This window comes from Phaseolus vulgaris, chromosome 5 (assembly GCF_000499845.2).
Source record: "Phaseolus vulgaris cultivar G19833 chromosome 5, P. vulgaris v2.0, whole genome shotgun sequence".
Lineage (NCBI taxonomy): Eukaryota > Viridiplantae > Streptophyta > Magnoliopsida > Fabales > Fabaceae > Phaseolus > Phaseolus vulgaris.
In genome coordinates this window covers 26,632,176-26,658,668 of record NC_023755.2, presented here as the reverse complement: position 1 = coordinate 26,658,668, position 26,493 = coordinate 26,632,176, and the positions used below count along the sequence as shown (strand labels likewise).

Here is a 26,493-nt window from a genome sequence, read left to right as displayed (position 1 = left end):
TCAGATTGAAGAAAAAGAATACAATGCAGTCATATTCCACTTTTAGAAAAGGATCCAAAGCTTGAAGCATTCTTGGAAAAAATATTTTAAAAGTGTTATCTTAAATCAATAACAACCAGGAGCTTATAACTACTTATTTATACTCCAAGCAGTAAGCATTTAATGCAAGAGCCAAAACAATTTTTGTTAGAATTATAGGCCTTAAACTCTCGCGAAGGAGAGCGGGTGAATTGGTTATGAAAGATTTTCGCAAACTTTGAAGGTAGAGTGAAAGATAATGGAGAATTAATCAATTAGAAAACTGTTTAACTAATTAGAAAAATGTTTTTAATATGATTGCAGAAAATCAACCTATTGTTTTTATGAAACAATCGGTTGTTTTTATCAACAGTTTATAAAAACAAAAGTTAAAGAAGTTTAAAGAGTGTAAGGATAGAGAGATTCACACAGAATGTTTATACTAGTTCACTCTTAACCAAGAGCTACATCCAGTCCTCAGAAACCACTGAGAATTCACTATGTAATCAACCCTAGATTACAAGCTACACACACCAAGAGTGATGATCTTGAACTCCTCAAGAACACACACCACTCGTTGGCAAAAACCACACCAAGAATGTTGATCTTGATCCCCTCAAGAACACACAACACTTCTTGGCAACTCAAGTACAAAAATACAATTAAAAAGGAAGAAGGAAATAGAATACACCTGAGTAAATTACAAGATCAAAGTTCAGAATACAAGACTCAATCCTATTCCACACTTGAAATGATCCAAAAGCTCTTTGAAAACTGTTTTTGAATGATCTCTCTCACTTTGTTAATGCATAAGAGCGTAAAAAAACCTTTTTATCTTTCATTCAAATGGTTAAAACAGTTAAAACAAAAAACCAAAAGATGTTGGAATCATTTAAAATAGAAAAACCACTTAACAAAATTTTGTTAAGGTTTTCATAAAACAATCAGTTCATTTGTCGAAACAATCAATTGATTTTTGTATGATAGCAAAGACAAAGACAAATCTTTTCCAAATCATTTTAAAATCCACTAAGTGTCAAACATCCTGTTGATTCAAAATTTCAACTTGTTGAAATTTGTTTGATAACAAAGGCAAAGATAAAGCTTTTCCAAATCATTTTAAAATCCACTAAGTGTCAAACAACCCGTTGATTCGAAATTTCAACCTCTTAAAATTTCACTTCTATTTAGAAAATCCATCTATTCAAAAGTTTAAAGATTCAATTGAGCTTGGATCATCTTAATGACTGAATTAATAAGTTTCAAACAACTAGACAACACACCCACACCCAACAACAAGGTATTTAATCTTTCCACTTGGATTTGGAGATATCAAAGCATCTTGTTCAACAATTTTAAATCAATTAAAACAGATTCAATAAACTTAACGAAATTCTATTAAGGATTTTGTACCGACCAGGTAGTCGGGAGTGATGACGTGGCAGCAAGTGATAATATAGGCATGTCGAACGGAACACCTGGCTAACGGAAGGGAAGGACATCGAGAAGTTCGTGTAGTCGCCAATTGTTAAGTTGGTGTGCTCCGATCTCTAGCATATCTAAACCGGCGGTCACCAGGCTTGTGTCGTAGTCGCCGTATGCGAGCTTAGGCGACAAAGTGATCAGAGATCGCCAAGAGGGGGACATCGCCGAAAGATCAGGAAAGCTTGTTCAAGGCTTTCAAGGGGCACGAGTACGGAGGATGAAGTTATCCAATGATCATTCCCTAGCCAGAGGTTGAGGCCAGGGAACAGTTTACCAGAACATGCACGACGAGCAAGTAATGCAGATCGTGATAGCGGCAGGCGAGACCACAGAGAAGGTGTGCATGGTGGCACCCGTGCTCGCCATTAGAAGAGATCGCGCTCCAAGGCAGCTATGCACCGAGTTGCTCCTCACCTGAGTAACTTAGTCGAACAGCCTGAAGAATAGAAGTGGCGCTCAAGCAGAAGACGTTCCAGATGGTGACACGTGTACAGCTGGATGCGAGCCACGTGTCCAGAGGTGTAACCGTCAGGAGAGAGAAAACACACAGGTATATAAGGAACTCTTAACAGATTCTGAGGTACGCGCATTTAGAACACTTCTTTACGCTTTGAGAATACTTGAGTACGCTGAGAGAGATTTTGCACGGTTCCTTGAGTTTCTAGCTTTTCTCTTTTAGAGTTTTGGTGATTCCGTCACTGACTTGAGCGTCGGAGCGCGATCGGCCGCAGCGGCGCCACTCTGTCTTTTGCAGGTTCTTGAGAAGAATCGAGGTGTGAAGGACGGAAGCTAGCGTGGTGCAAAGCCGATCCAGAGGGAGATACCTTTGATGCGACAAGACTCTTGCGCTCTGGTCAACCGGCAGGATCATCAGGCGCCCACCGTGGGGCCGTGTAAAACCTGTCCCCATCCACAGTGTGAGTTCTCGAAGTTTCTGTAGTTTCTGTGTGGTTGTGTGCTGGTGCAACCATTTTCCACCGTTCGTTCAAGCTTTTGTTCGGTGATTTCGAGTTTTCCGCCATTCGTTCGAAGCTTTCGATCGGATTCTTGAAGTTTCTTGCTGTTTGCGCGGTTTTCAATCGGTTGATTCGAAGGTTTACCGTTCAGTCGCGTTTCTGATTGGTGAATCGGGAGTTTTGCTGGAGGAGCGGTAGGTTTGTGGTGAGATTGCAAGTATCTGTGAAGGTTTCGACGTCCGAATCTATCGGCGTGCTGTTGTGGTTGCGTTCTTGGAAGTTCTTGGGAGTTTGAGAGTTTCTGACCGATTGATTGCTGGATTGATCGTTTGCTGGTGAAGGTTTTGCTCGCTGAAGTTTGGTTTGCTGAGTTTTCATGAGAAAGATGAGAAGCAACCGTTCAAGCCCCGTTGTGCCAGTTGCTGCAGAAGGCGCCATGACCATGGCACAAATGATGGAGATCATGCGTGCGCTGCAACCGAATGTGGAGGCATCGCGCATAGAGCAAACGAAGATGCATGAAGACCTGGTCGCCTCTCAGGCCAGGAATGAAGAGCTCAGCAAAGTAACTGAGGAGTTGCGTCAAGCTCTTCAGGAGCAGAGAGGACGCCCAGTTGTTGAAGAGGTCGCGTCGTCGTCGCCACCGTGCGTTTTCCCAATGCCGTTCGCTCAGGCGATCACAGACACGCCTATCCCTGCGAGTGTAGTACCTGTGAAAGTTTCTTTCACCGGCGTGGAGGACCCTGAGGCACATCTCACTACGTTCCACACGCAGATGATGCTGTCAGGGGGCTCGGATGCTGTATATTGCAAGATGTTTGTGAGCACGCTGCAGGGAACAACGCTGGAATGGTTTATGAGCTTGCCTACAGGTCACATAACCAATTTCCAGCAGTTTTCGAAGCTTTTCGTCAAGCAGTACATTGTGAACAAGGCGCCACCTAGGGTGTCTTATGACCTGTTCGACATCAGGCAATACCAAGGAGAGTCCCTCAAGGACTATTTGAATCGTTTTGGAGCACAGATGGTCCCTCAGGGTCAAGAGCGGGTTTTTGAACGATTACCTGCTGGACAAGAGGACGGGAGGTGCGTCGAGCTCCCAGCCAGCGGGTGGTGAGGCTCAGCAGCATGAGATGCCCACTCATGGCGAGATCCACACCATCGCTGGAGGTTTCTCGGGTGGTGGATGCACTGTGTCAAAGCGGAAGAAGTATGCAAGGTCTGTGATGACAGTGGATATGTTTGAAGACCACTCACCAGATGTGGATATTACATTCACGAAGGAAGACCTCCGGGACGTTGTGCCTCACGACAACGATCCCATAGTCATCTCGCTGGTCACGGCGGGAAGGAAAGTCCACCCGGTACTGGTGGACCAAGGAAGCTCGGCGAATGTAATGTTCTGGTCGACTTTCACAAAGTTGCAACTACCCCTTGACCAGCTAAGACCCTATGGAGGGTGCTTGTATGGGTTCGCTGGCGATCAGGTGGAGGTCAGGGGGTACATCGAGCTAAGAACAACGTTCACGAATGAGGTGGCCTCGAGGACGGAGAAAATCAAGTACCTCGTTGTGAATGCCTCCTCAGCATATAACATTCTGTTGGGGAGACCAACCCTCAACAGAATAGGAGCTGTACCCTCAACTAGGCACATGAAGGTTAAGTTACCATCGATGGAGGGGGTGGTGATCACCATCAGATCTGACCAGAAGGAGGCGCAGAAATGCTATGAGAACAGCCTCAAGAATAAGAGGTCAGTAAGTTACATCACCACGACGCCGCCTCCCGGTGTGAAGCCCCAGCCAACAGAATGGCGAGTTGTTGATGCGGCGATGGAAGTGGCCGCCGGAGGCGATGTCACCATGGTGGATGCTGAGGTTGAGGGAGAGAGCGCCGGACGGGAGGAAGAAGCGAGGAACCGCCCAGAGGAAGCGAGGGAATTGGGAATCGCCAGGGTGGTGATCGCCAGGATCGCCAGGGCGGTGATCGCCAAGGAAACCAGACCCAAACCCGTCGAGGAGTGGCTCGAAAGGGAGATTGGGGGAAAGGTCTTCAAGCTGGGAAGATCTTTGGAGGCTGAGCTCCAAGACCAGATCGCCAAGGTGATAGAACGGCATCTGGATGCTTTTGCTTGGTTTGCTTCAGACATGCCGGGAATTGACCCCGATTTCTTGTGTCACCATTTGGCAATGGACACACAAGTCAGACCAGTGCGGCAGAGAAGAAGGAAGTTTAACGAGGAGAGGAGGCAGGCGATTAGGGATGAAACACAGAAGCTCCTCGTCGCAGGCCATATCAGGGAGGTCTAGTACCCTGAATGGTTGGCCAATGTCGTACTGGTGAAGAAGAGCAATGGGAAGTGGTGCATGTGCGTCGACTTCACTGACCTGAACAAGGCTTGCCCAAAGGATTCGTATCCTTTGCCAAGCATAGATGCCCTGGTCCACAGTGCAGCAGGGTGCAAGTTGCTGAGTTTTCTGGACGCCTTCTCGGGGTATAATCAGATAAAGATGCATCCTATGGATGAAGAGAAAACTGCCTTCATGACTGAGAGGTCGTGCTACTGCTACAAGGTGATGCCCTTTGGGTGAAGAATGCGGGGGCCACGTACCAAAGATTGATGGATAAGGTACTTGCACCAATGCTGGGAAGGAATGTGCAAGCGTACGTAGATGATATGGTCGTGACCTCGCCAGAAAAGAGCAAGCACGTCTCGGATCTGGAGGAGTTGTTCACCACGATTTCCAAGTTCAGATTAAAGTTAAACCCCGAGAAGTGCATTTTCGGCGTGGAGGCAGGGAAATTCTTGGGTTTCCTTTTGACTGAAAGAGGAATAGAGGCAAATCCTGATAAGTGTGCTGCCATCTTGGCGATGAGAAGCCCGACTACCGTGAAGGAGGTGCAGCAACTTACAGGTCGGATGGCCGCCCTGTCTCGTTTCGTGTCAGCTAGTGGAGAGAAGGGCCATCAGTATTTCCAATGTTTGAGGCGAAACAACAAGTTTGTCTGGTCGAAGGAGTGTGAAGAAGCCTTCGTGAAGCTTAAAGAGTACTTGGCGAGCCCGCCGGTTTTGTGTAAACCCTTAGTAGGAACCCCTCTCAGGTTGTATTTTGCTGTGACTGAGAGGGCGGTGAGTGCGGTGCTCGCCCAAGATCAAGACCAGGCTCAGAAGCCTATTTATTTCGTCAGCAAGGTGTTGCAAGGCCCGGAGGTGAGGTATCAGGCCTTGGAGAAAGCTGCACTGGCTGTAGTATTTTCAGCGAGGAGGTTGCGCCACTATTTTCACAGTTTTACAGTGCTGGTGATGACCGACTTGCCCATCCAGAAAGTCCTGAAGAAGCCTGATGTGGCTGGGAGGATGGTGAAGTGGGCGGTGGAGCTGTCGGAGTTCGACATCAAGTATGAGCCCCGAGGTCCGATCAAGGGGCAATTTTCGCTAATTTTGTGGTCGAGCTCTCGTCAGAAGCAGCACGAGTTGAAGGGGATGACTTTCGTTGGGTGCTCTCGGTGGACGGATCGTCAAACCAGCAGGGTAGCGGTGCTGGAGTCATTCTAGAAGGGCCCAATGGCGTGCTGATAGAACATTCCTTGAGGTTTGCCTTCAAAGCCAGCAACAATCAAGCAGAGTATGAAGCATTGATCGCCGGAATCTTGCTGGCCAAGGAGATGGGGGCTAGGGTGTTGATGGCTAAGAGTGACTCGTTATTAGTCACGGGACAAGTAACAGGCGAGTTCCAGGCCAAGGATCCACAAATGGCGGCTTACTTGGAGTATGTGCAAGAGTTGAAGAGTTCCTTTGTCTCATTTGAAGTGGTGCATGTGCCCAGAGAGCAGAATGCCCGAGCAGACTTGCTAGCCAAGCTCGCCAGTTCGGGCAAGGGGGGTAGGTAGAGGACAGTGATCCAAGAAACTCTGAAGACGCCTAGAGCATTTGTGGCAGACCACCTGGTTCTTCAGATAAGCAAGTCGACGGAGAAAGCGGCGAGGAGTCACAGGTCCTTGACCCAGGAGACTTTAAGATCGCCGAGAATAAGAGCATGTCGGGGGGAGAGGGTGAACATGACGTAGGTCTGCGCTACGCATGAGCCAGACACATGGATAACACAGTACCAGCGCTGCCTGGCAGATGGCCTTCTCCCGCTGGATCCGACGGAGGCTTGGAAGATAAAGAAGCACTCCAGCAAGTTCACCATGATCGATGGCGAGCTATATAGGTTTGGGTTTACACACCCACTCCTAGAATGTGTGCACGGAGAAAAATGCACTAGAATCATGGCCGAGCTCCATGAGGGGATATGTGGAAGTCAAGTCGGGGGTCGAGCTCTGGCTGCAAGAACTCTCCGTGCAGGTTATTACTGGCCAACAATGAGGGAGGACTGCAAGAAGTATGCACAGTGCTGCAAGCAATGTCAGCAGCACGCCGATTGGCACAAGGCGCCTCCTGAGGAATTAAAGTCAATTTACAGCCCTTGGCTGTTTCATACGTGGGGAATTGAAATCCTGGAACCTTTCCCATTGGCGATCAGGCAGATGAAGTAGTTGGTGGTGGCGATTGAATACTTCACCAAGTGGATCGAAGCAGAACTAGTAGCCCAGATCACCGCACACAAGATTGAGAGCTTTGTATGGAAGAACATCGTGTGCCGGTTTGGTGTGCCTAAGCGCCTTGTGTCGAACAATGGGACTCAGTTTGCAAGTCACCTACTGAAGAAGTTGTGCGAAGAGGTGGGGATTCAGCAGGTGTTTGCATCCGTCGAGCACCCTCAGACAAATGGCCAAGTAGAGTCCGCTAATCGGGTGTTGCTGAGGGGTTTAAAGAGAAGGCTGGAAAAAGCTAAGGGATCGTGGGCTGAGGAGGTACCCCGCATAGTTTGGGCGTACCATACCACCGAGCAGTCAGGAACCCACGAGACCCCGTTCAGCTTGGTCTATGGATGTGATGCAATGATTCCAGTGGAAATCCAGGAGAGCTCGCCGAGATTTCAGAATTTCGTGGCGGAAGACTCGAACGAAGAAAGAAGGTTAAATCTGGATTTGCTGGATGAGGTCAGGGAGGAGGCAAGGGTAAAGGCTGAGGCAGTGAAAAGGAGGATTGAGCGAAGGTACAACTCGAAGGTGATGCCAAGGCAGTTTAGAGAGGGCGACCTGGTGATGAGGAAGGCCCACCAATACGAGATGGAAATCAAGTTATCGCCTAAGTGGACATGACCATTCAGAATAACCGAGGCGCTCGGGAACGGCGCCTACCGCTTAGAGACGTTGGAAGGAGGGGCGATTCCTCGCACTTGGAACGCCACACACCTCAAGTTATATTACAGTTAAAGCTTTGTAAGTAAAAACGAACATGAAGAGATTTGCAAGCTTTCTGTTAAAACAGTTTGAAGGGGGCACTCTTTTTTCCCTAAGGAGGGTTTTTGACGAGGCCACCCAATAAAGAAGAGTTTTCAAAGAGTTTAAAGCTTCTAAGATTGCATGCTTGTTGTTTCGAAAGTTTTAGAAAAAAGACCTTATCACTCGTACGTGATTTAAGGCAAGTTTAAAGTTACGCTGCATGCTTTCTGAGAAAAAGTTTTAAAGTCCCCATCGCTTTTCGGCGATTGGCGGCATTAGTTAAAGTTTTAAAGTCCTCATCGTCTTTCGGCGATCGGAGGCACCAACGACGACTAAAGACCTCAGCGCTCTCGTGCGTTTGGAGGCGAGAAAGAGTAAAAGACCTCCTCGCCCTTGAACGAGTGCAGGCGAGAAAGAGAAAAAGTCCTCAGTGCATCCAGGGGGGAGGAGATGTACACCCTGGGCAAGTTGAGGCACCAGATAAAGTCCTTCTCGCCGTCGAGCGAGTTCAGGCCAGATAAAGTCCTTCTCGCCGTCGAGCGAGTTCAGGCAAGATAAAGTCCTTCTGGCCGTCGAGCGAGTTCAGGCAAGATAAAGTCCTTCTCGCCGTCGAGCGAGTTCAGGCGAGAAAAAGTCCTTCTCACCTCAGAGTGAGTTCAGGCAAGATGAACTGAAAAGTCAGGGGTGTTCGTGACCTTAAACGGCGGAAAGGAAAGAAAACGCTTTTCCCCCCTTTGAGTGAAACATCAATATTGACTTAGTAAGACCAGAGAAAACTTCCACGCCTGTAGGCGGTGTGAGGGTAGTTAAAATCCTTCTCGTCCTGAACGAGTTCAGGTATGGCGTGAAGGGTGAAAGAGGTTTAAGAGATAGCTAAGGTAGGTTCAAAGAGAACATTTCGCTATCCAGTTCTTTGTTCTGAAACTCAGGGAGGTAGAGAGGGATCCTAAAGGCGCCTCTACCCCCCAGGTGAGGGAACAATAGTCAAGCGATGAAGGCAAAGAAAGCCTACATCGCCAGAACCCTATGGTGATCAGAAGAATTCCAGGCGATGACGAGCGTAAAAGCTAGTCTTTTCGGGCAGATCAGGTAAACTGTATTGTGATACAAGTTTAAGTTAAAACCTGTTGCCTAGTAAGTGACTTATTGCCTTAAGTTTGCAAGTTACTTTAAATGTCACCGTTTGAAAGTTGGTAGTTGCTCAGATTTTACTTTGAGTTAACAGTTCGATAAATTGTTATGAGATTAACAGTTTGCTCGAGTTCAAAGCAGTGAACAGTTAAGCCTGAAGAATCGTTAAGTCAATTTGTTTAAGCGAGTTCTACCAGTTATGTTGGTTAATCACACAACGAGTAAGAAGCGTTTGAGGCACGGTATTAGACAACAATATCTTGAGCAGAAGGAGTTACATAAAGCAATGTCAGTTCAAATACATAAGAAGAAAAATTACATGTAAAGTTTTTACAAAACAGAAATGAGCACCAAGTTTTCAAAGAGCAAAGTGATGGAGGGAAACAATTAATCTTCAGAGGGCACGATCTTCCCATCCACCACTTCGTTGCAGATCGACACCATGGAGACATCGAGCTCGGGATATTGGCACGAGACTTGCTCCAAAGCGGCGTCGAACCCGACAGAAAGGACTTGGGCGGAGCTTTGCTCGAGCTCTTGAGCTTGCTTCTTCAGCTCGTCAGTTTGCCTCTTCAGCCCTTCAGTTTCTTCGCGAGCCCGAGCAAGCTCTTCAGCATCTTTCTTGTTTTCCTCCCGAGCCTGGGCCAGCTCCGCAACAATCCTCATGTTTTCCTCTTGAGCTTTGCCGAGCTCAGCCTTGGTGTTGTCCCTCTCTTTCTCAACTTTCCCGAGGAGCACGTCCCGATCTGCTGACCTCTTTTTAAGGTTCTCCACCTTGGCCGCATCTGCTTTCATTGATGCCTCCAAGTTGGCCACCTTGAGCCTGTAGGGTACCAGCTTACTCTCCAGCTCAATTTTCTCTTGAGCTAGGAGGTGCAGTTTTTGGCGCAGATCGGAGGCCTCCTTACGCGCGCCCCTTAGCTTAGCGCTCATGGCGTCCTCCAGCCTTCAATGATCGATTTCTGCCACCATCAGGTTGCAAGACAGTTTTTCCGCCTTAATCCTTATTAGGCGGTTCGCCTCCTGGAGCGTTGAGTTCTCATCTCGAAGCCTCTTGTTGGACTCCTCCACAGCTTTTGATACAATTAAGGGGAGATCCTCCGCCATCATTTTCAGCTTGGCCGTGAAGGGCCTCAAGGCCTCGTCAACAGAAGAAGGGCGGCTTGAGGTTGTTGCCGGTGGAGGTGCTGGAGGAGCTTGGTGCTGACTTTCACCACCACTCTCTTGAGTTTGTAGGGCGATGAGGGCTTCTTGGCGTGGTGGTGAAGTCGGAGATTCTGTTATCAGGATTGGCGAGTTATGGCCACCCTTATCTCCTTCTGGTGCAGCCCCAGCGATAGAGGTGGTTGAAGGAGGACCCTCTCCAGCAGATACAAATGGCGTGGAGGCGCTTGGAGGATTCTCAATAAAGTTAGGCTCGCTGCCTTCAACCACAGGGGGGGCGACAGCCAAGGGTGATGCTTGGACTAGCGGTGATGGAGCTGGAGGAGAGGGCGGTGTTGGTGTTGGGAGAGCGGGTGGTGAAGAGGGTGCCACCCTTGTTCTTTTGGTGACAAGGTCGTCCTCAGTCGCCTCGTCATCCTCTTCTTCCTGTACCACTTGAGGAGTTTTCCTCTTTGGCTTCCTCAAGACAAGTTTTTTTCTTTGTGGGGCGGGTAGTGTCTCCGGAGGAGTTGGACCTTGGGGAGGAGTTCTGCCCTGAGCAGCGGCGATCTCCACCACCGAGTTGGGCACGGTTTGGGAACCCGTCGCCAACTTGTGAGATCGGGCGATCGCCCTCAGTTCAACTAGTTTACCTTTGCCCAACATGAAGTCTGCACAGGGTAGAAAATAGATGAGTAAGCACAAAGCAAAAGCAAGATATACCAATATATGCACGCAGGAATAACGCAATCAAGTGGCACATGGATTCAAGATCAAGACCAATGCAGAACAAGCAGAACACCGAAGGATGGAATGGTAGGAACGCTGAGTTAGTTCCAACACAAAACAAGAGTCTTGGTGCTGGAGAAAGGGCTAACCTATGTGAGTTTCAAGTTGGCCCTCGAAGAACTCGAAGGAGATGATTGAGGCAGTAGGGAAAGTGATGTAGGCAGCTGCTACGCTCTTCCAGAAAAGGTAGAGATCTATGTCTAGCTCGCCCATGTTGTCAGGACTCCTTGACCTCCTGAAGCATTCCTTGGAGTCTTTGTTCCCCTTGTGTACCCAGTACAAGGGGAAACCGTCGAGCAGTGAGGGATCTTGCTCGTTTGGGCGCACCTTGATAAACTTCCCTTTCCAGTCTTTGTAAGATTGCTGGAAGATCGAGAGGATTGACCTCCCAACAATCCCGTTTAAGCTAATCCAGAGGCGGTCTCCGGGATTCTTAGCCTCGAATAGGAAAAGGAAGACATCCACTGAAGTCGGCAGCCCCAGGTGTGCGCAGATGATTTGGAACGCCCTTACGAACGCCCAGCTGTTGGGATGAAGCTGGGCGGGGGCGATATCGAGCTCGGTTAGCAGCTCTCTCTCGAAGCGAGTAAAGGGAAGTCTGAGCTTCACTTTCTTGAAGAAGGTGGCGTAGAGGAAGCAGAAGGACTCGTCGTTGTTCCCTTTGTTGTCCGCACAGATCGGCTCTCCGGGAAGCAGGGCAGCACGACCACCTTGCTATCATGTTCTTTGTGGAAGGAGAGGTCGGACTGGTCTCCTTTCCTTAGTCGGAGCACGCCCAACTCCGTGTTTATTGAAGAAGTCTCTTTTAACAAGAGTGGGGTGGCCCAAGGATAGAGTTCCTTGTAGTCTCTTGGAGGCAAGGAAGCCCCTCCGGCGACTGGCGGGGTTGCCTGAGCGAGGTTGGCGTGAGAAGTTGCAGGCCTCTCAGCCTGGTTAGAAGGAGCATCAGAGGCTCGTGGTGGATTGCGCGCTGGTGGAGGATTTGCCCCAGGAGCAACCCTACGCGCTTGGGGTGGAGGGTTTCGCGACGAAGAAGGAGGGTTCGCGGTGGATTTTGTATGAGCCATCGTAGGAACTGCAAAGGAAAATGAAAGGGATGAAGCAAAGCCAACAGAACGACTCGATTGAGAACAAAGAAGACAGAGCGAACGAACAAGAGTTCGCTGGGATGAACGTAACGAAGAACGAAGCCCTAAGCTACGAGAGAAGGAGAAAGGGAAAAACAGCCCACAACGTATGCTTCAGACAGATAATGGATGATGCGAATCGGTTAAAATGCAGCAAATATCAACAGGAGAAGTAAAAAGGGTACCTTTTGATGATCGGATGAGCGTTGAAGAGAGTTGGAGATTGAGAGAGTTGAGAAGCTTCGTGGGTTCGCAGAGAAGAACTTAGAACGTTTTGAGGGTGCAGAAAGATGATGGAACAGTGGAAGTGCAAGGGGTTTAAGGGTTTTTCGAACGTTTTCGGAAGCGCAAACGACAGTTGAAGATGACCGTTGATGAAGCCACGTGTCGAGCGATTGGAAAAAGGGGTTTGGTGGAGCGTCAGGAAAGCAGAGGGTACAGACGTTTGGAATTCCGTGCCAGCGCCACGTAGATCGACGGTGATGTGACCTCTTAGTCTTTTCGCTGGACAAGTCTTCGCTTAAGACTGGGGGGCTTGTGTACCGACCAGGTAGTCGGGAGTGATGACGTGGCAACAAGCGATAATATAGGCGTGTCGAACGGAACACCTGGCTGACGGAAGGGAAGGACATCGAGAAGTTCGTGTAGTCGCCAATTGTTAAGTCTAAACCGGCGGTCACCAGGCTTGTGTCGTAGTCGCCGTATGCGAGCTTAGGCGACCAAGTGATCAGAGATCGCCAAGAGGGGGACATCGCCGAAAGATCAGGAAAGCTTGTTCAAGGCTTTCAAGGGGCACGAGTACGGAGGATGAAGTTATCCAATGATCATTCCCTAGCCAGAGGTTGAGGCCAGGGAACAGTTTACCAGAACATGCACGATGAGCAAGTAATGCAGATCGTGATAGCGGCAGGCGAGACCACAGAGAAGGTGTGCATGGTGGCACCCGTGCTCGCCATTAGAAGAGATCGCGCTCTAAGGCAGCTATGCACCGAGTTACTCCTCACCTGAGTAACTTAGTCGAACAGCCTGAAGAGTAGAAGTGGCGCTCAAGCAGAAGACGTTCCAGATGGTGACACGTGTACAGCTGGATGCGAGCCACGTGTCCAGAGGTGTAACCGTCAGGAGAGAGAAAACACACAGGTATATAAGGAACTCTTAACAGATTCTGAGGTACGCGCGTTTAGAACACTTCTTTACGCTTTGAGAATACTTGAGTACGCTGAGAGAGATTTTGCACGGTTCCTTGAGTTTCTAGCTTTTCTCTCTTAGAGTTTTGGTGATTTCGTCACTAACTTGAGCGTCAGAGCGCGATCGGCCGCAGCGGCGCCACTCTGTCTTTTGCAGGTTCTTGAGGAGAATCGAGGTGTGAAGGACGGAAACTAGCGTGGTGCAAAGCCGATCCAGAGGGAGATACCTTTGACGCGGCAAGACTCTTTCGCTCTGGTCAACCGGCAGGATCAGATTTCAAAAAATAACCGATTGAAAACACGAAACAATCGGTTGAATTGGCTTGACAACAAAAGTCAACCAATTTCAAGTTCTTTCAAATTATTTTAAAAAACCTCTAAGTGTAAAACAATTGATTGAATCTGTTGAAGATAGGCTTTGGTGTCTCCAAATCCATGAAGATTGGTTGAAGGCTTTGTTGCTACTTGTGTGTTTGGGTTTTGGGTAGTTTGAATTTGTAATCCACTCATAGAATTGATCCAAGGTTATTTGATTTTTAATCCTTTCGAAAAAGATGTGTTTTCAAAGAGAAGTGGAAAATCAACCTGTTGAATTTTCGTTTCCACCGGTTGTTTTACAGTTAGAGGTTTTTGAAAAGGATTTGAAACTGTTTGACTTTGGTTGACTTTGCTATCAAACCAATTCAATTGGTTGTTTCGAAAAATCAACCGGTTGTTTTTTGAATTTTCTTAACAAAATTCTGTTAAGTTAGTTCAATATGTTTTAATTGATTTAAAACTGATTTGGCTCTTGCATTAAATGTTTTTTAACAACTGATTGAAGTATATATAATTTTTTTTACGCTTTTGGTTGTTATTGACTCACAAGATTGCTTATAAATCAAGTTTTTTTGAGATTGCTTAAGGCTTTGGATTCTTTCTAAGAGTGGAATAAGATTGAACTGTATTTTCTTCGTTTCAATCTGTGATTGTATCAAGTGTGATCATTCCTTTTCTCTTAACAATTGTATTTCTGTAATAATTGTTGGTGTGCACATTCAGAGGGTGTTCTGAATTCTGGGTTGTGTTTTCCAAAGGAGGTTTGTGTTCTTGAAGGGTTCAAGATCATCTCTTTGGTGTGTTGTAATCAAGGTGATGATTGCTTAGTGGAATACTCAGTGGTTTTTGGGGACTGGATGTAGCTCTTGGTATAAAGTGAACCAGTATAAAACTAGTTGTGTTGATCTTTCTATCCCTTATCTCATTTAAATTTGTTTTGGTTTTGCTTTTTAACAACTGCTGATAAAAACAATCGATTGTTTCGCAAAAACAACCGGTTGATTTTCTGGAAACATAATAAAACAAATTTGTTTCTTGGCTAACTTGGTTTCTTTCTCTTTTATTCTTCATTGGCTCTCTCTATACCTTCAATATTTGTGAAAATGTTTCATAAACAATTCACCCCTTTCTTGTTCAAGGCCTACAAATCTAACCGAATTGAAATTTCAACAGGTTGATTTTCCACTTTCTTTAGAAAACATTTTTTTTTCAAAAGAACTTGAATCAAGCAACCTTGGATCATTACTATTAGTAGATTAACAAATTCAAACATTAGTAAAACACACACACAACAAGCAACAAAGTCTTCAAGCAATCCACTTGGATTTGGAGACATCAAATCCTATGTTTAACAATCTCTCTCTATTTTATGAAGACAAATCCCTAGTTTGCTTGAGTTGTTCTGTTTGAATTTGAAAGCACCTACAAAACAAAAACTGTGCATTTACAATATAGCAATAATACCCAGGTTTAAAAAGTACCAATGAACCAATATTCATCATATGGTTTCTAGCAAGAAAACCATTAAAATAGTGTGAAAACCAGTGAAAGAGGTGCAAGATTAGAGCAATCAACAACAATATAAACCAGAATATAAAAACCAGTAGTAGTAGTACGATAACAACACAATAAACCAGATAACTCTCCCCCTATTTGTCTTCACAAATAGAGTAAGACAATGGATAAAACAAAAGAAAATAAAATTGTTCAGCAGGCTAAAATAGGATTAGAAATAAAGCAATAAAATTCTTCAATCCTCTTTGACATATTAAATCTCAAAGAGCTCATTTTGAACAACTTCAATCTTTTCATCAAGGTTATGGAATCTTGCCATACAGAACCCATGATGACTCCTTTATTCATTTGCAAAACTTTCCATTCTGCTTACCATCAATTTCTCAAAGGGTGACATAGATGTGATGTGTTCTCCCATGTTTCCAACACTTGCACCAGCACCAAAAGCATCATCGTAACCAACATTATCTTGCCCAGCTTCGTTTCCATCATCACCATCATTTTCAACAACAAGTTCTCCTTCATCATCTTCAACATGGATACCACTTGAAGAACCAACTTGGTCACCGTCTTTGCTGCCCATCTTCCTCCAATTTTGGTGAATCTCATCTTGCTTAGAGATCCATTGTTGACTTCGTGTGATGCCTTGACCACTTCAGTTAGCTTCTCTTCAATATTAACTTCAAAATAATGCAAAAACTTAGAGATAAGCATAGCATATGGATAGTGATAATCACTTAATCTCATGGATTTTTGCATGTTCTCCTTGACGATATGGATCCAATTAATGTTGATCTTGTTCATGATACAGTAGATAAGGACAAGATCTTCCCCAGTGAGTACTGAATGGTTGTTTCTTCTTGGAGTTAGCATCTGTGATGGATAGGAAAACAATGATGTTATTTCTTTTAAAAAGCATTTAGATATTTTGCATATGGGCTTATTTGGACCATTTATAACTACTATTCTTGGTGGAATTTTTTATGCATTGGTCATTGTTCATCTTTTCCCTAGATTTACCTAGACATTATCATTGCTTTTAAAAATGATGCATTTGATGTGTTTAAGAAATTAGCTAAGGCTTTACAAAATGAAAATTGTTGCAATATTAAAAACATTAGAATTGATATGCTGGAGAAGTTAAAAATGAAAGATTCAAATTGTTTTGTGAAAAATAAGGAACTACTCATATTTTTTATGCTCCTAAAACCCCACAACAGAATGGAGTAGTTGAGAGGAAGAATAGGTCTTTAGAAGAGCTTGCTAGGACCATGTTAAATGAATATAATCTCCCTAAGTATTTTTAGGTTGATGTTGTATACACTGTTGCATATGTTTTAAATAGAACTCTTATTAGGCCAATTCTATAGAAAACAACCCTATGAGTTGTATAAGGGAAGAAAGCCTAATATAATCCCTCCTAGAGTGTTTGGTTGTAAATTCTTTGTTTTAAAGAATGGTAAGGATAATCTTGGAAAATTTGATTCAAAATTTGATGAAAGAATCTTTGTTAGTTATGCTTTGAATGGACATGCATATAGAATTTATAATAGAAGACTTATAACTGTTGAAGAATTTATACATGTTTTTTATGAGATTAACAATTATATTTATAAGCCTGTTGAAGATGATCTTAAATCAAGTGATTTAAGAACTGTACTTCAGAAAAATCAATCAATTGATACACAAACAACTAATTGTATTTCTGCTGAAGGACAAACTATTAATCCATATTTGCCCAGAGAATGGAGAACTCCCAGGGATTTGACTTTGGATAATGTCATTGGAAATATGGAGAAGGGTGCATTAAGAAGAAATTCACTCAATAATTTTTGTGAAGAAATGGCATTTCTTTCTCAAAGTGAGCCAAAGAACTTGATTGAAGCATTGCAAGATGAAAACTTGATTCTTGCTATACATGATGAGTTAAATCAGTTCATTAGGAATAAGGTATGGTCTCTGATTCCAAGAACAACTGACATGGATGTAATTGGCATAAAGTGAGTCTTCAGAAGCAAGATGGATTAACTAGGTGTCATCACTAGGAACAAGGTCAAGCTTGTTGCAAAGGGTTACAACTAAGAGGAAGGCATTGATTATGATGAGAGTTATGCTCCTGTAGCAATGTTGGAAGTTGTTAGACTTCTATTAGCTTTTGCTTGTATTAGTGGATTCAAATTATTCCAAATGGATGTAAAGTGTGCTTTTCTAAATGGTTATATCAATGAAGAGGTATTTATATCACAACCACATGGGTTTAAGGATGATAAATTTCCAAATCATGTGTATAAACTAAAGGAAGTCTTGTATTGACTGAAGCAAGCACCTAGGAAATGGTATGTGGTATCCTTGTCATGTTTCTTTAAATTTAATTGACTATTCTAACTCTAACTTGGCATGATGTAAGATAGACATGAAAAGTACAAGTAGAACGCGTCATATGCTTGGATCAAGTTTAATCTCATGGCATTGCAAGAAACAAGCACATGAGGAGTACATAGCTGCAGGGAGTTGTTGTGCACAAACCTTATGGTTAAAACAACAACTAAGTGATTTTGGAATAATCTTGAATAAGCTAGTGCTATAAACTTGACTAAAACTCCTATCATGCATTCACGCACAAAACATATTAAGATTAGACATCATTTCCTTCATGAACATATTTCAAATGGCAATTGTGAAATTACAGTCATCGGAATAGAAAAACAATTAGCTGATTTGTTTACTGAATCACTTGCACGGGATAGATTAAATTATCTCATAATTGAATTAGTTATCATTAACTTAAGTCAATTTTCCTAAATGAAAATATAATTTATTAAAATAATGGTCAATTGATTACTTTTCATAATTTGTTACTATTTTAATTGACTATTTTTTTTTTCTAATTCTGTTTAAATTTTTGTCATGTGTAGTGCTAAAGTAAATCTTTTTTGTTTGACTGTGTAAATGCACAATCATGTGATATGTTTGTTAGGATTTGGTGCTGACGAAAATATTCCACTACAGCCTTTCCTATAATTTTTTTTCGAATGTTTTAAACACAAATTAATTGCTATCTTTTCTCATAAAATCTTTTTCATCTTTATATAATCTAACGTTGCATATCATCAATTATCAAATTCTTGTTTCTATTAGTATTCAAGTTCTCATAAATATTTAACAAATGACTTCATCACAAAAGAAAAAGCGATCCAAAGGATCATCCTCTAGCTCTTGGTATGGATATCTTGAGACCTGGTTTGCTGGTGAAGAAGATTCCATGGCAACCTTTCTGCTTGAGATGAGCAGAAAGCAGATCAACATTCCCAAGGTTTTTCAAATTCTCTTGGGTGAAAGAGCAAAAGCTAGATGATTCGAGAAATCTTCTGAAGCTTTAGAAACTACAACCTCTCTTAGAATTGTTTACACTAACCTTATTAAAGTATTTTACACTAATTTGATTTTCAATTGAAAAAAAATTATAGACTAAGGTAAAAGGGATATACATGTTGATCACACCAGTTGTGTGGAAATCAGTAACTGGACTCAAGTATAATGGAGTCAAGGGGGTTGGAAAGGGAAACGCTGATGAAATCAACAAGTTTAACAAGATGCAGTTTTATTGCACCTGTTTGAAAGATCAAGAAATTTCCTTTAATCGATTTCAAGTAGTTAATCTCAAGATAACAAAGTGTTTTTTTCCACACATTGTGGCATGGCAATTAACACCATATGGAGTAACCATGCCATGTTAACTGAAGTGGATTTAATTCTGATGTATAGTCTTGTAAAGAAGATCAAGGTAAATTTGGTCTATATCATAAAAGAGCACATGATCAAATTCAAACATCTCACAAATTACAGACTTTGTTGGTGAAGATGCTCAAGGAATTGATATGAATGCATTGGTAGCCTATGTACCACCAACAGATAGAGGTGAATCATTGTCCAAATTTGAGAGGTTCATGATTCATAGGTTGGACTCCATTTCTGCATAACAAAGGGAGCATTTTGAGATGGTTGCATCAAGGTTTCAACATCTTGCTAATCAGATTGAGGTTGTACAAGAGTAGTTGGTTGAGATCTACCACCGTGATTCTTAATCTGTTGCTCTCTTCTTGTAATCAGTTTAATTTTTCCTATGTTTTGAACCCTTTAAATATTTTGGTTTTCTTTTAGGTTGTATGGTTCTTGTTTATGCACCTTGAAAATTTTATATTTCCCCCTAAGCACTATTATTACTAGTTTAATTATCCAACTTTGCTATGCTTATTGCTATTTGATGGACTGGTATATCCATTCAAATGATTTATTTGCATGTTTTATATTTGATGAACATAAAGGGGGAGAAATATTTGTGTTATGTAATTTTGAAAATAAGGGGGAACAAGATAAAGAATTGTTATTGTCTTCTTTTCACCACTAGCTACTGCTTGCAAAATTTAAAGTTTTTTCAAGACTCAAAAACTTGTTGTTGGACTGTTTTTCTTCAACAAACAGGGGGAGATTGTTGAACATCTCAAGGATCCAACTTTGGTGTTTAATGAAGCCATATTGAATACTTGTCTAGGTAGTTTAGTTTGTGTCTTGATTTATCTTTTGCCTTAAGAAATGATTATCAATCCATGTTTTTCAACTGGTTTTTAAATTGATTTATGCAAAGTTACAGTTTTTCAATCTGTTATCTTTTAAATCAATTGATTGATAGTACTATAAAGTTTTAGGTTTTTCTGAAATATGTTTTGTATACTAAAAACCATGATTTAATATGTAATATAAGAAGTGTTTTCAGTTTGAGTTCTTTCAATTTGAGAAAAATCAGTTGTCATGCATATTATATTTGTTTAAGTGAAATCAACATATTGTTCGAGTTTTCAAAAAATTGATTTTACTTAATTGCACCTTTTTCTAATCAATCCGTTTTTGTTAAAAGGGTATGCAGTTGTTTCAAAAAAAGGTTAACTCATACATTTATATCTAAGAAAGCCTATGTGATTCAAGTTTTTGGAAGAAATAGCTTTTAAAAGATCTTTGATGTTTCTTGGAGCAAAACTTTCATCATCTAGATTGAGGTCAAAAATATTTCACTATTGTTGTGAATTTGAGGAATCCATTTGTGTTTCTTGATTGACTTTTTAGGTTAATTCGTTCCTTTCTATATTGTGTTGTATTTTGTATTAAATTTTGGCCAAGCTAGGGTTTCTTGGTATGTTTCTCATCTATGACAAAATGATGTAGTGAGAGGTTTATACTTTTGTAGTGTTGAGGAACATATTTTAAATTTCATGTAAAGAAATTGTGTTGTTTATGTGAAATCCACCTTGGTGTGACGTGGAACTGCATGTACCTCTTTTACTATGGTTGAACCAAGTGGTGTTCAATGTTTTGAAGAATCCAAATCCTTTGAAGGATGATGAAGCCTCTTCTTTGCTTGATGTTGCTGTGCTGGTTTAAGCTTTGTTCTGGGGTAGTTTAATGTTGTAATCAACCCTTAGATTAAATCTCAAAGCAATTAGCATCTCAATTTTAACAAAGTAAAATGTTTTTTCAAACTAAGTTGAAACAACCGATTGTTTTGTCGAAACAACCAATTGTTTACACTTAGGTGTTTTGAGAAAGTTTGAAAACTGTTTTTGAATGGTGAATTTTGTTAAGTAACAAAACAACCGATTGATTCGAGGAAACAATCGATTGTTTGTTTTGAAACCATAACAGAAAAACTGTTTTCTTTGACTGAGCTTTAAATGCTTTAACTGTATACGCTCCAGTCATTAAATGCTTTGACCAATCTGTTTTAAATGCAATTAAGAGTTTGTTAAGATTTGATAACAAACTATATTCTTAGATATATTCTGAAAAACTGTTTTATGTTTTAAGAATCTTGAAACAAAGTTTTGAACTAAGAGTTTTTCAAAGAGTTCTAAGATTGCTTAAGAGTTGAGAGATTGATCAAGGTGCTGAATAGGATTCTACTTGTATTCATTACAGATATTCATCTGTAACAAGTGTAATCTTTGTAAACTGCTGAACCATTCGTGTGTGTGTTTTGCTGAGATTGGTTGTGTGTTCTTGAGGTGTTCAAGATCAGCAATCTTAGTGTTGGCCAAGGAGAGTGTGTTTCTTGAGGTGTTCAAGGTCATTCTCTTGGTTGTGGTGTAAGTGATCAAGTGGTGATTGCTTAGTGGATATCCTCAGGGTTTCTGAGAAGACTGGATGTAGCTCTTGTTTGGAGTGAACCAGTATAAACAACTGTGTACAATTTCTCTATCCCTATCTCTCTTTAATTCAGTTTTGATATTTTGGAACTGGTATAAACAACTGATTGTTTCGCTAAAACAACCGATTGTTTTTCCAGCTTTGTGCTTTTGCTGTTTGTTTTGGAAAAACTGAATCCTTAATCAATGTTCTTTCAAAGAATTTTCATTCTAAGGTTAAAAGTTTGCAAAAATCCTTCTTAAACAATTCACCCCCTCTCGTTTAAGGCCATATATTCTAACAGTGAACCAGTATAAAATTCTTGGTGTCTTTTCTATGTTCTTTACTTTTGCTTTATAAAATGTCTTCATAATAATTTGGACTCATAGAATCAATCTATTTTGTTAAAAAAACTAATTTGTTTTTTTTTTTTCTATACAACTAAAACTAGTGCGATAATTGATATTGATATATTTTATTGCAATTTGTATTTGTTACCGATTAACAATTTTAATTGAAACAAAAAATAGTTTAATAAGATTTCATTGATCCTAATATAATGATTTTTTTTTCTTAAAGCACTGATTGTTTTTTCGTGAAATTTGCCCCACCATATAATCAATACAAAATTATTTTTAGTATTTTTTTTATCATAAAAATAATTTGTTAATTCCAAAAATAACATGTTGAAATTAATCTTGATATTTGTTTCATTTCAAATAGATTAGATAATTTAAATTGTATTTCTGGTTTATAAGATTTTGTTCTAAGTTCTGTGTATGGAAAGTTTATTAAAAAATTTAATCAATTCTTTTTAAATAAAACAAATTAATTTCCTGTATCAGTTCATTTCAACTACAAAATTAGGTATAATTACATTTTTGGTCCCTACATTTAAGCTCAATATTCAATTTACTACAGTGGTTTTAAAAAAATCAATTTGGTCCCAAGGTTTCTTAAAAAATATGTAATTTGTTCCCTTCTATTAAATTTTACAAACGACGTTAACTGATGATGATTTGACACACACAATGTTATTAATATGCAAACATGCACTGTACACGTAGACACCAACTTTTAGGGGTTTATTTTTCTTCCCTCCATCCATTCTCCCCCATCAGGACCTCCACTCCACCCTTCACCCTCATCGCTTTGATTTTGGACCAAAACTAAAGGTGGTATAGCAGGTTAATTAGTAGACAAACCCCTAACTTGTTGGCTATGAGCAATGGTACCATCTAGAGGAACATTCCTAGCATGAGAAATACCTTCAAAGAAAAAAAGTTCACTTATTCACATAATAATCATAATAACTTATAAATATCAACCAATAATTAGGGATCAAAAGTGCTTTCCCTTCACCAAATTTAGGGTTTCGTCTCAATGATCGATCAAAGTGTTTTCCCCTTCTTCAATTTTAGGTTTTTCTGACCTTCATGATCTTCGCAGCCTTCACAATGGGATTTTCCCTCACGATGGTGTCTCTCCCGATGACCTTATAATCATGGGAACAATTGTGGTGGTGTGTGTACCAGTGCTCAACGCATAAGAGGTCATCGCATCATCGACAACGAAATTTTATAAGTCCGGCACGTCGCTGACATCCATGTGACTTGAGACCTGATGCCAAAATGCAGGTCATCACACCTAAGACCTGAGGCAAATTCATTGGGGATGGAGAAAAACGTTGTATTTCAGTATCACGTATGACTTTCAAAGTATCTATAGTAGTAGAATTGGGCAAACAAATATGAGACGAAGAGAAATTGTTAAATAGCAGGGAATTATTTTAACCCAATGATTGAGATTGGACTGGGAGGGCCTGAACAACTACTGAGGTTCTAATAATATGTCTTTGGCATTTATGTTGACCTACCTTACTCATTAACTGAATTCATATAATTCATTCGCATCTGAAAATTGTTTTGTTCAAAAAATTGAGTCAATGCTAGAGAAACAGGGGAAGTGTTGATGCAAGGGGGAAGGATGAATGCTATGATAGGATGGGGATAATGGATGGAGGGAAGAGAAAGGGATTACACATAGAGTGCAACTGTACATAAATTTGATACATTGTGTACCACATCATCACCAATTAACGTCGTTAGTGAAAATTTAACAGAAGAGACCAAATTGTAAACTTTTTAAAAAACTTTGGGACCAAATGGATTTTTTTTTAAAAAACACTGTATTATATTGAATTTTGACCCTAAATGTAGAGACTAAAAAGGTAATTACACCAAAAAAGTAATATATTTTCTTTCAGAACAATCTATTAAAATTCTCTCTAATTTGTTGTAACTCAAATATTTGCAAAAATGTTCGAAGTACAATTCAACCTTGTATTTTGAGAAAAGTAGGATATAAATTTATTTTGAGCCTTGTATTTAGACCAAACTTACGCTAGGTCAAATAACCTAACCTAGAAGAATGTTTTACCAACTCTAGGTTATAAACCCTAACTCAAGTGTCAAGTTAGGGTTAGGATGTGAAAATTCCCTTGCAAGTTTCTTCTTTGAGGTTAGGGTTTAATCTCATTTTATCATTATGTGAAAAAGACGAATCAAAATTCTAAAAGGTGAAAAACACATAAATTTGGAAAAGCATAATGCTAAAACTGGAAGAGATTAGCGAGAAAGCATAGTGCCTAACGCTTAAAAAGAATTAAATAATTTGGAATTTCTAGGTCAAATTTCGTATTACGTAGAAATCAATGCCTAGTATCTGTTTGATTTTAGTTTTTGAAGATAAAAATTTCACAGTTGAAAAACAATTTATTGAAAGATATAAATCAATCAAACAACTGACTTCCCTTTCCTGGGAACGAACTTTTAGAAACTTTGACTTTTTACCTTTTTCAAAACTTTTAACTTTAAAAAAAAATGAATGATCATTTCCATAAATCTAGTGTTAATGGTAGTCTTAGGTATGAAAGAAGGGAAAATTTGAGTGAAGAACTAAAAAACACAAAAAAAAAAGAAATATGTGAGTTAAAACACATGTTTGCTCATAAATCAAGAGCACGCATGGAGAACGGTCTAACAAGCGAATGAACTATCATGAAAACCCTTATTCCTAAAGTGAAGGGCCATTAAGTAGTCATTACAATGTTAACTACTATCAACAACCTCATAGGCATCATAGGCTTAGAAACATCATCTATTCCAGGGAAGTTGAGGTAGACCTTCCTGCATTTCATGGTCGAGAAAATATAGAGGAATACTTAAATTGGGAAATGAAGGTCAATCAAATATTTGAGTGTCTCCAAGTAGATTATGAGAAAAGAGTGTCCCTAGCCATACTGAGTGATGGATATCCACTAGGAGAGGATTTTATTAATGAAGTAAGAGGATTTTCACCTACACATTTGAAGTTCTTCCTTCTAGTCTTCTCACAAATTAAAAGAAGTCAAAGAGAAGATCAAGCCTAAAGATAAAGAAGTCTACAAACTCTCAAATAATAGGCTTCATATTAAATATCTCTCTTTATAGTTTCTTTTAAATTGTAAATAATATAGAATAATGTTTAGAAAGGTGCTTAGAGGGAAACATGAGACACCTCTTTTGTAAAAGCATCTTTAGGCTTTAGTTTAGCAAATTCTAGAAGCTTGGGGAGTGAGCTTAGTAAAGGGGGTGTGATCTTAGGAGTTTGTTTACAGTTCACAATAATCCCCATATTAGATACGGGAACGAGCTTGGAACAACCTTATGAAAACGCCATGTACCTTCCTACTATAATAGGGAGTTTATGTACCAATTCCAAAGACTCCAACAAAAGGAAAAAATTGTAGAGGGGATATAGGGAGAGAATGAAGTTACTCTTAAAGAGGGAAGGAATCAAAGAGGGACCAAGAATAACCATGGAGAGGTTCCAGAGTAGCCTCAATCATGAAATCTAGATAGGATTGAACTTTTACCTTATAATGACTTAAATGATTTGGTTCAACTTTGTATAGAGGTAAAATACCAACTTAAAGAAATTCTAACAGTGGGAAAGACTCTTCTAAAACATCATATTCCAAGACAGAGCTTAAGAGGGAGGGTTACTCCTCCAAATCTAGAAATGATGAGCCACAAGAAAAGAGGGATATGGATAAAGTAAAGAAAAAAGAAAAAGAAAAAGATAATTATAAAGAACCCTTTTAAAGAAACTATAACAAAAGATGTTCAGTGTTTCAAGTTTCTATAAAGAGACCACTATTCTTTTGAGTGTCCTCACAAAAGAAACTTGGTTTTAAAAGATATAAACAAAAGAAGTAAGGATAATATGTCTTCTTCACCTACTGAACAAAAAGTTGTAGGTTCTGAAGAGGAAGTATATCCTTGTGAGGAAGAATTATTGTTGGTAAGAAGGCTTCTTCGGTATCAACCAATTTAACTAAAATGGTCATAATGTGACAACTTATTCCACACACGGTGTAAGATCTTAGAAAGTATTTGTTCATTGATTATGGATAGTGGTTCCTATTGCAACTTTTGTAGTTCTAGGTTGATGGAAAAGTTAGCCTTGACTACTAATCCTCATCCAAAACCTTATACACCTGAATGGATAAATAATGATGGTGGTATAGTAGTCAAAGAACAAGTAAGTGTGCCCATTTTCATAGGTAGTTATGAAGAAAATGTTATATGTGATGTTATTCCTATTGACATTGGGCACATTATAATTGGTAGCCCATGGCAATATGATCACAAATATATACATGATGGCTATACCAACAAAATATCATTCACTGAACAGGGAAGTAAAATAATTTTAATTCCTCTCACACTTCAACAAGTGAGAGATGATGATATAAAACTAAAAGTAACACTAAAAAAAGATAAAAATGAAAGAAATAAATGTTGACTTGATTTCGGCAAGTGTACCGAGTCAGAAGTAATAAATTGTCCCTAAGGACAAGTACCGAACCCACCAGAAATATTTTTTTAAAAATTTCAATGCATATTATTCACTAAATATCAAAAGATGTGAAAAAGTTTGATTGAAAGGTCATTGCTATCATAAATTTATGTGAGAAATTAAATGAAAACAAATATAACGATTAAGATTCAATTGTGAAATTTGGGACTGAGATTAATCCTTCTCACTCCTTGAGATCTAAATTGGTGGTTGAACTAGTGTAATATGTCTCCTAGAACCGGTGTTGATAGCATTGCCTTCATTGCTGAATTGCTTTCTTGGATTTTTTAACTTGGGCGGAAGCTTGATGGCAGTATTAGACAAGGATGGCTCCAATGGAGCTATGGTTTCCTTGAAGGTGAATGAAGAGTAGGGAGAGTGATTGGTTGGGCTATATCATTTGGAGAAGTGAGA

General features: G+C 40.7%; 1 protein-coding gene across 1 annotated transcript; it reads right to left on the bottom strand.

The window, feature by feature from the left end:
- Positions 1 to 9,308: 9,308 nt before the first annotated feature.
- On the bottom strand, positions 9,309 to 9,854 carry LOC137834208 (uncharacterized). Its single transcript, XM_068642270.1, has one exon. It carries the CDS (start codon positions 9,852 to 9,854, stop codon positions 9,309 to 9,311), a length of 546 nt encoding a protein of 181 aa, XP_068498371.1.
- Between the last annotated feature and the right edge of the window lie 16,639 nt (positions 9,855 to 26,493).